The 11,495-nt window shown below is 45.1% G+C and overlaps 1 protein-coding gene across 3 annotated transcripts; it reads left to right on the top strand.

Moving 5' to 3' along the window:
- The first annotated feature begins 7,568 nt into the window (after positions 1 to 7,568).
- LOC119272337 (bZIP transcription factor ABI5 homolog) lies at positions 7,569 to 11,265 on the top strand. 3 transcript variants are annotated; one of them, XM_037553844.1, is made up of 6 exons: positions 7,569 to 7,689; positions 7,770 to 7,844; positions 9,376 to 10,412; positions 10,526 to 10,597; positions 10,696 to 10,752; positions 10,879 to 11,265. In XM_037553844.1, the coding sequence occupies exons 3-6, from the start codon at positions 9,459 to 9,461 to the stop codon at positions 10,969 to 10,971; spliced, it is 1,176 nt and encodes a 391-aa protein (XP_037409741.1). In that variant the 5' UTR covers positions 7,569 to 7,689; positions 7,770 to 7,844; positions 9,376 to 9,458; the 3' UTR covers positions 10,972 to 11,265. The 3 variants fall into 3 exon arrangements, with proteins under 3 accessions (XP_037409741.1, XP_037409743.1, XP_037409742.1); XM_037553846.1 differs by having other exon boundaries at positions 10,696 to 10,725; XM_037553845.1 differs by lacking the exon at positions 7,770 to 7,844.
- The last annotated feature ends 230 nt before the right edge of the window (positions 11,266 to 11,495 follow it).

Below are 11,495 nucleotides of genomic sequence, written 5' to 3' on the forward strand. Positions count from 1 at the left end.
AGACTGAAGTCTCTCTGTAAAAACATAAATTAAGCAACATGAGTACAAATGTACCCAGCAAGACTTACATCAGAACTAACTACATATGCATCATTATCAACAAGGGGATGGTGAGGTTTAACTGCAGCAAGCCAGCTTTGACTCGGTGGCTATCCTGAACTACGACTGCAAGTAACTCTTTTGAGGTGGCGCACACGAGTCCACATATTCACCATATCAATACACCACTATGGATCCGCTCCCGTCTCCCTACGAGAACGCCATCCATAGCACTCACGCTTATCTTGCGTATTTTAGAGTATCCACTTTCACTTGTCTATGAACTGTACAGGGGTCCAAGTTTCCATATCCGAGGAATCCGGCTATTCGAATAGATAGTGATAACCCTGCAGGGGTGTACTTCTTCACACACGCTCCCGCCACTTATCGCCCTGTACACGTCATGTACCTCGGCAACCTTCAAGCGGAAGCCGGGCGAGGGAGTCGGCCACGACCTGACTAACCAAACAAGTCTCTCGTCCAGGTTTATCGCCTATTCGGGTTCCATCCGCAAGGAGATCTGGCCGGGGTGTCGCTCACGGCCCCAAACGATGTGTGCAGGGTTCCCAAGCCCACCATCCGGGTGCTACTTGGTACACCGGGCCATTGTGCCTAGTCTGTCCCAAGCCCACCTGTACCGGGTGCCACTTGGTAGACTACTAACACTACCTACAAACACCAGAAACTAGTTGCAACTCCTGGACAGAGATCATGTTGATTAATAAGTCGAGAGGGGTCGAGTTACCGGAACCCAATGTGTGGTAGTAACTGGTCATGGATCACAAACACAGAACTCGGTTCCTGAAGACGGCTGCAATGAGACAACCCACCATGTACTCCTACATGGCCTCTCACCGCTACCTTTACCAAATCGTGTTCACACACTTAGCTCTCAACGGTAGGACATGTTCACACACCTCTGATTCATCCCCGATGAATCAGACCTAACTCAACTCTAAGCAGTAGCAGGCATGACAAACAAGCATGAATGAGTAGGCACAACAGGGCTCAAACAACTCCTACTCATGCTAGTGGGTTTCATCTATTTACTGTGGCAATGACAGGTCATGCAGAGGATAAAGGGGTTCAACTACCGCAACATGTAACAGTTGAATCGGTGTTGTCCTAATGCAGTAAAAGAGAGCAGGAGCGAGAGAGTGGGATTGTATCGGAATGAACAAGGGGGTTTTGCTTGTCTGGCACTTCTGAAGATAGTATAGCTCTTCATCGGTGTCATCGAACTCATCGTCGAACCACGTCTGTCAAGAGGGGACAAACACCGGCAACAGAGAAAGAACACAATCAATGCAATGCAACAATATGATGCATGAGTGTGACATGGCAATATGCTGTGGTTTGAGCTAATGCAGCTAGCAACAAAGTTAAATGAAGTTGGTTTGAACCCTAAGTTCAAAACCAAACTCCATATGTGAAATTCAAATGTCATTTATATGATTTGTGCTAAACAGCAGCTATAAGTTGTTCTAACATGCATGAAAATAGTACAGATGGATAGATTGGATTTTTCTGATCATTTTTCATATATAAATTATTTCATTTGGAGTTACGATTGAATTTCTATGAATTTTTGAAGTTTTGGATATTTTCTGAAATAAATAAATCATTTCTGATTTATTTAAAACTCCAGAAAACATTTACTGCGTCAGCATGACATCACCCTGACGTCATCAGGTCAACAGGGCGGGTTCAGGTCAAACCTGACCAGTGGGGCCCACTGGTCAGTGACTCAGTTGGTTAACTGGGTTGATTAGGGTTAAACTAATACTAACAAAAATGTCAGCAGGGCTGGGCCCACATGTCAGTGGCTTAATTAATTAACTAAATTAATTAGTGTTAACTAATCTAACACCTAAACTAACAGGGCAATTAGCACTAATTAAAATCCTACACTAATTCAGTCAAAGGCCGGGCCCACATGTCATGGACACAGGGGGGTCCCGCCGTGGTCAAAGTGGGTCAAACCCACTGGTGTTTAGCCGCCGGCGGCAGCAGACGCGGCGGGGCACTCGGGAACGGGCTGTGGTGCCCCGTTCGCAGCGGGGTTGGGCTCATTCGAGAGCCCAGACCAGCGCGCGTCGAGTGGTGGAGCCAGCCGGGCCTGGGGCGGCCGGAGGCAACGGCGGGGAGCTCGGTTGCGGCCGCCGGAGTTCGAGCATGGGCGGCCGCGTGGTTCCGGTGCATGGGGGAGCTAGCTAGGGGTTGCGTTGGACTCGCCGTTGCTCCAGGAGCACGCCGAAGGCTCAAGCTCGAGCAGAGACGCACGCTGGCTGCGAGAGCAACGACCATGGAGGACGGTGGCGCTCGGGTACGGCAGCTGGCATAGCTAGAGGATATGAACGAGCTCGGGGAGGAGGGGGAAAGATGGAGGATCTCACAGCGCATCGGGTGGGGTCATCGACGAGCTCGGGGGCGCACGAGTGACGACGAATCGGCAGCGACCATCGGCAGCGGTCGAGGATGAAGACGATGGCGTGGAGGCGATGCAGAGCTTCCTGAGGGGCTTGGCTCGGTGGGGAGGAAGAGGGGGTCGAGGCGGAGCTCCTGAGCTCAGCGGAAGGGCGAGGGGTGGCCGGTGGCTGCGGCAATCGGCGTCGGCGGCGATGGTGGCGTGTCGGTGGTGCTGCGGGAGAGAGCAGAGGAGGGGGAGGAGCACAGGGGAAGTGAGAAGGCTCGGGGGGTTGCGTGGCGTCGCGGACGGGGTCTAGGGCGACGAGGGGAAGGCGGCAAGCAGGAGGTGGTCGGGGCATCGCCAGCGCTCGCCACCGAGCTGCTTCGGGGCGAGGGGAGGAAGACGACAGGAGGAGGTGGGCTGGGCCGCGCTGGGCCGGTCCTGTTGGGCCACCAGGTGGGCTGCGAGGTGAGCGCCAGGTAAGTGCTCTGTTTTATTTTCTGTTTGTTTTATTTTTTTAAATTTGTTTTGCCACTGTTTTGAATTTAAAAAATTCAAACAATGCCAAAAACTCCTCTGAATATTTTTATTTTGCTAGATGGACTTTTCCAAAAGCTCATAAAATATTTCAGGGGTATTTGAAATTATATTCTAATTATATGAATATAATTCAAATTCAATAGCTAATGATTTAAATTCAAAGTCCCAAGATTAAGTCCTTAAAAATGTTCAATATTTTGGTTGGGACCAGAAGCCTTGCCAAAAATTATCAAACATTTAAGAAGAGCATTTTGGAACAATGAATGAGATTTTAGGGTTTTTGCCCTTCTTTTATTTAAGTTTTTGAGGCTTCCAAATTTCCTCAGTTCAAGTTTCAAAAATTTAAACATGATGCAAACACTAGGCAGCACGAGAAGCTAGGGATGTGACAATGGGTTTGTGAGAAAAACTTCAAACAAATGGAAAAAAATTAGCAATATGTTGATGTGTACTCCGAAAGACCCCTTCTACTTTCGAGCTTACTTGAGCTCAGGATGAACGGTAAATTAAACAAAATTAAAATACTTCAATAAACTCTGAATTTTTTTTGGTGTAAACATTGACAAATGTTCTCAGTGCTTGTAAATTTTATCCCGAAATAACATTCAGTTTTTTGGCATGACTTTCGCAAATGTTATTTCGGGATGAAATTTGCAAGCATGAAAACATTTGTCAAAGTTTGAACCTGGAATAATTTATATTTTTTTCTTTTTTGATTTTACTGTTCATTAGAGAACATATGAGGTCGGGGCTAGATACTCTCCGTCTTGTGTACTCGCGCTTTAATATGATGTGATGCTATGTGTGTGGTCCATTTCCGGTTTATGTTGGAGTCTTGGCCTTTGTTATCTTCTGAACAAGTGGAGATGCCACACGAGTTGAGTTTAGTCACATAGTGCATCGGAGTCCAGGAGTGATCCTCCTTTTCTAAGAAAAAATCTCTCATGCAATTACTGTCATTTGCCAATTGCTTGCAACAACCCAATAGCCAAGTCTTAAAATAGTAAATGGGTGTGTGCTTGATTATGTTTATATTACATCCAATATTAACTCATGTTCAAACAGAATATTATGTATACTCTTTGATCTAAGGTTATTTTTAATAACTTGAATTTTTGTCATGAACAAATCGATGAACCGTCGGTCCAACCAGGTACAGCCACAACGGTTCGGTTGCCCGTTTGGTTCTAGAAAATATAGTTTGATGTCCATGGTGGAAGAACGTGACATAAAGTGCTTTGTATCCCGAGAACAACGAGGAGAAACGAGCAGGTGGCAGCAGCACTTATCACTTCAAGCAATAGGGAGACTAGACCATAGGGAGAGGAAGTGAGATGAGTTCATGTGTGCATGTATTTTAGGGAAAGAGCGTGTGTATTGTATTATTTTTATTGTTTTTTTGTGTGCATGAAGTGTTTTGTTTGGGCCAAGCCCAAATAATGAAAATAAAACATGATCTCTAAAAGTATTCAACATCCTATAGATCCCTTTGCATTCATTATCTTTTGCAAATTCTAAAAAACCTTTTGATTAGTTATTAAACTTTTAAATTGTATATAACAATTTCACCGTCTGTATATCCTACTTAGAACACATCCACCACTTCGCTTTCACCCGGTCATAGTGATAAGTGAAAGGACGCGCCATCGAAGGACATGACTATGACTTCCTCAACTCTATACTACGTGGTCCAAATACCGACGTTCTTTTTTTAGTGTGGACACAGAGCGTGTGGTTTTTTTAAGAGAAAGACTGTTTCTACTTGTTTTTTATTTCAAAAAATATGAACATTTTAAAATATGTTCACCATTTTTATATTCAATATTTATAAAAAATGTACCCTTTTTTGAAATGTTTGCATTTAAAAATATTCTGAAAATAATAAATCAAAATTGTTTTTGAAAGTCTTGTGTTAAAATGTGAATCTTAAAAAAATCCCAAATGATAAAAAAAATAAAAAATGTTACTTTTTAAAAGTTAAATATTCATGTTCTCTCGAAATGTAAAAAGACGATTGACAAATTATTCCATGCACAACTACTCTTTCATCACATGACGGATGTTAAGGTGGCTTCTTCACATCCACACTTCAAACTCCGAAAAGAGATAGTTAGAATTGCATATAAGAAATGTTGTGCAATGGCACGCAGAATGCAGATTTTGCTATTTTTGGCCCGTTGCAACGCACAGGCATTTGTACTAGTATTGCAAAAGTCTATTAGATTTAACCCTAAGGCTTCAAAGTTATAAACAATCTAGTTTGAATTTGGTTCAAATTAATTAAAATCCCTAAAGTCAATAATAACCCCAAAACATTTGCTAAAGTTCATTCTAAGTTTCTAAACTTAGTTACAACTTAATTATCCTAATAAGCTCTTTAGGTTCAAATATTGTTTGAAGTATAGCTTCTGCTAAAATATGTTTAATGTTAATATTAAATTATTTTAAAATTGAACTACAATGGCTAACTTCAAACTATATTTCACTAGGTTCATTCTACAAAAATAATCAATTCCTTTGGATTTATAAATTGCAAGTTACACCCAATTGAAATTTGAATTCATGTTGTTTGAATTTTAATTAAATATTAATGGACTACGTGAAAGTGTATTTATTGAGGATGATATTGCAAAAGAATTTGTCAATTTGGATTTACACATAAAAAGTTGTGAGTGTTTGAAGTTCTAGGTTTTTTTTGAAAATCTACCGTTTAATTCAATTTAGGAGAAATTCGAGTGGATAATGTTTTGGATAAGGCGGGTGGCGTGGCAGTTTCCTATTGGCTGATACCGATTCGGTTTAAGTGGACTGCTATGGTGCGTGCGATCAAAATCTAACAGTCCAAATTAGATCTAGTGGTTAGGGTTTCGGTGGTTCACCACAATCTCGCCGAAGAGTCGCTAGAAAACACGCGCATGGGGGCACTATGCTCGGGAGTTGTGAGATATGGAGGGGGTTTCCGGGGTAGCAGAGGGCACAGACATGCTCGGTGTTGCTCGAGGGGATCGAAGGTGGCATCGGCTGGCCTCGAGGGTGACGGAGACTCGTGGGGCGAGCTCACTGAAGTTCGGTTGCGTCGGCGGGGCTTCGGGTGATGAAGCGGTGCTCGAGATTGAGTGCCTAATGATGAACCAAATGGATTAGACGATGCACGTGATCAAGGTGAACACGATGGAGAAGGTCGTGGGGCAAGACACTCAAAGTGTCGCTGAAGTTGAGGTCATAACGGCGGCGAGGCTCGGGCTTCATTGAAATCGGGCATAGAGGAAGTTCATGTCGCCACGAAAGATGTCCAGCGGGTCCACCGTTGTGCGGGCAGTCGAGTGGTGGTGGTGGTTGGTCTCGGGGTGATTGTACTTGCCGGAATCGACACTGGAGTTTCTAGGTCAGTGGCGGAGCTCGGGGGTTCACCGGCGAGGAGCCTGGTGGCGTTGTGAGGGGGATGCAGAGGGGAAGTGGTGAGAGTGTCTGGGGCTATTTAATGGACATAGAGGTAGGAGCTGGCATGGACGGTATGTGCGCGAGGTGGAGATTGTGGTCGGTGTGCACGCGTGGGCGGTTGGAGGTTGGGGGCGACCCGGACTAGTGGGACCCACTGGTCAACAACTTAGGGAGAGAGAGAGAGGGTGTGCGTGGGGTTGGGTTGTGGCTGGCTTAACTGGGCTAGCCTGGCTAGCTTGCTCGGCTGGGCATTTTTATTTTTCCATTTTTTGTTTTTTGTTTTGTCATTGCCTTTTCATTTGAATTTGATTTGACTTTTCTATCCAAATAAAACTTTCCCTAATTTCAAATATGAATATTTATGCCAACATTTTATTTGGCTGTTTTGAGCATACGTTTTCTGCACTTTATTTTCCATCTTCAATTTCAGTTTGGTGTAAACCCAAATATCTTTGAAATCAAATGGAAAATTTGGCAGAAGGTCAAGCCTATTATTTGTATATATGGGATTCACTCTCTTGCTAAATAAATGCAAGCCCCTTTTCATAAAAATCCCCATTTGATTTTTGAATTGATTCCAACCAATCCACTCCAATCATTTAGGAAAATTTATTAGCGCTTGAATATCGTCTGGGTCTTATTTAGAATAGCCTTATGCCCAAATAAATATTTTAATTTTCAACCTATATTGGGATTCTGATTTATTCCCTAAACCTTGTAGGGTTGATTTTGTTTCTCCCAAATTTCAAACAAAGGTTTCAATCTGGCCATAGGGTCCTTGACTCTCTAGGTGAATTCAAATAGTGCAAACACGTCAACCATCAAGAAAATTCCTAGACAATATTTAGCTAGAGGCCAACAAGCATAGGTTTTCTCAGAAAAAATAATTCCCTCACAAATCTCCTAGCCTAATGCAATGATGTTGCATTGACCACACATGTGGGCAGTATAGTGCGATCTGACATAGAGCGTCCGTGTTGTATCCTTTTTGGTGAGACATATTGATAGCCATATGTTACAAAATGAAGGGAGGAGATGATATAGGGGTGTGGGTGGACTAGGGTCCACAGTTTCACTATTTTAGGGAACCACGACCCTTTTCCCCATTAAAACCAGGCTTGCCATGAGCTGCATTTACACCACACGCACTCTCTCTCCTCTTTCCCACACCAGATCTCCTCGCCCTCGAGTTTTTAGCCGGTTTGGCTCGCCGCCGCATCGCCTTCGCCGGAATCCGTCCGCTCTCGCACTCATACAAGGTAGGAATCATGGATCCACCCACTCTTTCCCTCGTCATCCTAATCTTAGACGTGTTTGATGTGCGTTGTATTAATGACAGATTTTTGCGAAATCTACGAAGCCGATCTGGGATATAAGTGGTTTTAAGGGAGAATACAAGTTCAATTTCTGTCAGGTGGTGAGGCGCACTTTAATTTTTGATATTATGATTCATCGATTTCATCTGTATGCTCGCGCCTCGACAAGGATTTCGAGGGCTAAGGTTTGGTCAGGGAGGGGTGGGGTGGGGGGATGCGGGATCTAACCCCGCATGATGAAATTGTTGTCGATTGGGAAGCAGAGTGGCTCGGTCTTCATGTTCTAGTTTTGTAAACATGTGTTTGTTAATTAGTAGAGTTAGGGGAACGAGAGACATAAGATGATGCATGTTTGTGCGGTGGTTCAGGGAAGTGCTTGGGCGGGTGGACATGCATCTTGGTATCCTCTAGCCATGATTTCCATATGGACCCCTCCCACCCTTGGTGGTCCAGCACACTTTAATTTTTTGTTATTATGATTCATTGATTTCATATGTGTGCTCGCCACGACAAGGATTTTGGGGGCTAAGCTTTGGTCGGGGAGGGGTGGGGTGGGAGGATGTAGGATCTGACCCCGCATGATGAAACTATTGTCGATTTGGGAAGCAAAGTGGCCCATTCTTCAGGTTCTAGTCTGGTAAAGGTGTGTTTGTGAATTAGTAGAGTTAGTGGAACATGAGACACGAGATGATGCATGCTTGTGCGGTGGTTGGTGGAAGTGCTAGGGCGGGCAGAAATGCATCTTGGTATCATCTAGCCATTATTTCTATCTGAACCCCCCTTGCTGACCCCCTACGGTTTTTCTAATCCTCCAATTTTTGTTGATTTTCCACTCCTTGAAGGGACAATATGACATTTTTCTGGAACACGCAAGAGTTAGTATGACATTTTTGTAGAACACACAAGAGTCAGTATGAGATGTCTCGCAAAAAAGGGTATGAGATCAGTATATGCCACAATTGTTTTAACTATATTGGTGTAGTTGTGGTCCTTAGAGGCCCACTAGTGCACGACAAATTCTGGGCCTAGATTCCCTCTAGATGATCCAGGGCTCCAGGCCAAAAACTAAAAGGTAGACATGCATTTTAACATGCATGTCTCACTTTCTCCAAAAAATGCATGTCTCACTCTTTTTGCGTGTAGAATGACTTTACCTTTTGTCACCTATCTATTTTTTCCATTTTTGATGACACCACATTTGTCACATCTATGAATTGAAGAGCATCGTGCTGTAAGACTCCTTGTACTAATCCATCCCCCGAATTAGAAACGACGATCTTGGCAGTAGTAGGCAGTGGCAAACGGCCACACGCGGTTTACTCATATACTTATCTCCCACGCTAACGTGCATAATGCTCAGTCGTTGGTACTGAGGCGTCTCAGTGGCAACCATCGTCGGGTACCTATTGAATGGAACCAGCACACCACCCGAGTTTGTCTCATATACCAGGCTTAACTTGTGGCCACATTTGGCGCTTTGGCAGTACCCTATCTATCCAGTACGAGACGAACTATCTACTAATGTATCTATCTATCTATAGCCCACCTTTTTCATCAATGACATGAATTCAATAGCTATCTAATGCTTTAATTGATGCTTATCTCTTGCATGCTGCATGCTATAAATAGGGGGAGCGGCACAAGACTGGACCACACACCAGAACCCACAAGCAGAGTAGGTGAGCGAGACCACAGTGGCGAGGAGAGATAGGATGGTGTTGGACATGAGCAAGGACGTGAATTTCTCCAAGGAAGAAGTCACCTCGCACCCGCGCGTTCTCGAAGGTGAGGAGCAGACGATTGCACCAGCACGGCAGTCTTCCATATTCGCGCCAACATTGGACGAGCTGCAATACTCTATGTGCGAGGCAGGGCACAACTTTGGGTCCATGAACATGGATGAGTTCATGAGCAACATATGGAATGCCAAGGAGTTCCAAGAGGCGACCGGTGGTGTCTTGGTGGGCATGGAGGTGGCTCCGGTGGTGGGTGCTGATGGAGGCCGAGGTGGCGAAGATGCAGGAGGAAGCAACCTAGCCCGACAGGAGTCGTTCTCCTTGCCTCCCCTGCTATGCCGGAAGATGGTGGAGGAGGTGTGGGCCGAGATCAACAGGGAGACCCGCCCGGTGCATTCCCAGCCTCAGTCCGCGCGGCCCTCGCCATTGATTCCCGTCGAACCACCGGCGAGGAATGGTGGTGGGGTCGCGGCGAATGAACAACGGGGGACGCTTGCAGAGATGACGCTAGAACAATTTCTTGTCAAGGTTGGTGTGGTCCGGGGATCTGGCACTGGCGGCCAAGCGCCTGTGCCGGTCGGCATGGTCCATGGACAGATGAACCCTGCACCGACCAACGACATGTTCCAGGTGATGGGCGATGGCATGGTGTTCATCCCCAACGGGTATGCAGGGATGGTCATGGTGCCGCCACCACCACCTCCTCAAGGTGGGGTGGGTATCGTGAGCCCAGGGTCGTCGGACGGGAGGAGCACCATGACGGAGGTTGACATGATGAACTGTATGGGCGACAGAACGATGATGGAGAACAACGGCGCGCGGAAGCGCGACGCTCCGGAGGATCAGTCCTGTGAGGGGAGCATCGAGCGCCGCCACCACCGCATGATCAAGAACCGTGAGTCAGCCGCACAATCGTGTGGCAGGAAGCAGGTACTTACTTGGCTGCCAAAATTGTTGGCTTTATGCAATGCCATTTCTGCAATGGTGGTAACTGGTAACAAGGTTGGTGACACTTACACTCTCTGTCTTTCTTAACCGGACAGGCTTATACCAAGGAGCTTGAAGCCGAACTAAACCACCTCAAGGAGGAGAACGCTCGTCTGAAAGCTGAGGAGGTACGAAGTTGCTTACCAATGAAAACCATGAGAAAATTCAGTTTTCTTAGTATTTCCAGTTCTTACCGTTACTAAACCGTTTCACCATTTTGTTGCAGAAGACGATTTTGCTGACCAAGAAACAAATGGTATGTACATTTTCCCACCATCATGTGGTAATTCTCCTACACTCGCCATCACTTGCCAATTGCTTGTGACAATCTAAATGCTAGGTCTTCAAATAGTCAATGTGTGTGTGCTGATGAAAACACCTTGTGGCTGTGATCTTTTATTTCTTACAGCTAGTGGAGAAGATGATGGAGCAGTCCAAGGAAAATCTGAACACCAAGAAGGGTGGCACCCTGTCGCGGCGCTGCAGTAGCTGCATCTGGTGATAGGTGACCCACCATTCAGCTTCCATAGTCATGCTGGCAGGAGGATGAGAATGAATAATGGTTACCTTTCCTTTCTAGAGCGGGGTGGTATCGTAATTTACTAGTAGTACCTAAAACCCATAAGGACCCAAATGTCAGTGTTTTTCTGGTCAAGCAAGTGAACTTATGTTGTTGTTACTGTTTATAGGTATATAGGTTTGTCAGAAACTTCACGAAAATGGAACAAAAGAAAGTTAGCAATATGTTTATGTGTACTAGCACTTTAATATGATGTGATGCAATGTGTGTGGTCCATTTCTGATGGGGTCATTGCCTTTGTTCTTTTTTGAAGATTTGGATATGACACGCAAGTTTAGTTTAGTCACGTAGGCACACTTTTTCGCATCGGTGAAATTTGAGCCATTCAAATAGTTTTTAAATCCAGTGAAATTTGAGCTATTCAAATAAGTGGTCACATGGGATCCCATGAGACTTGACGATGATCCCCGTTCGCAACGCTTGGGTAGTCGATTCCCTTTCCCCTC

The sequence above is a fragment of the Triticum dicoccoides genome, chromosome 3A (assembly GCF_002162155.2).
Source record: "Triticum dicoccoides isolate Atlit2015 ecotype Zavitan chromosome 3A, WEW_v2.0, whole genome shotgun sequence".
NCBI classification, from domain to species: Eukaryota; Viridiplantae; Streptophyta; class Magnoliopsida; order Poales; family Poaceae; genus Triticum; species Triticum dicoccoides.

Bases quoted from the DNA above. Each gene is read 5' to 3' on its own strand.
- LOC119272337 (XM_037553844.1), top strand. From the start codon at position 9,459: ATGGTGTTGGACATGAGCAAGGACGTGAATTTCTCCAAGGAAGAAGTC. The intron at 10,598-10,695 runs GTACGAAGTTGC...ATTTTGTTGCAG, and splicing joins CTCGTCTGAAAGCTGAGGAG to AAGACGATTTTGCTGACCAA. The intron at 10,753-10,878 runs GTAATTCTCCTA...TATTTCTTACAG, and splicing joins CATTTTCCCACCATCATGTG to CTAGTGGAGAAGATGATGGA.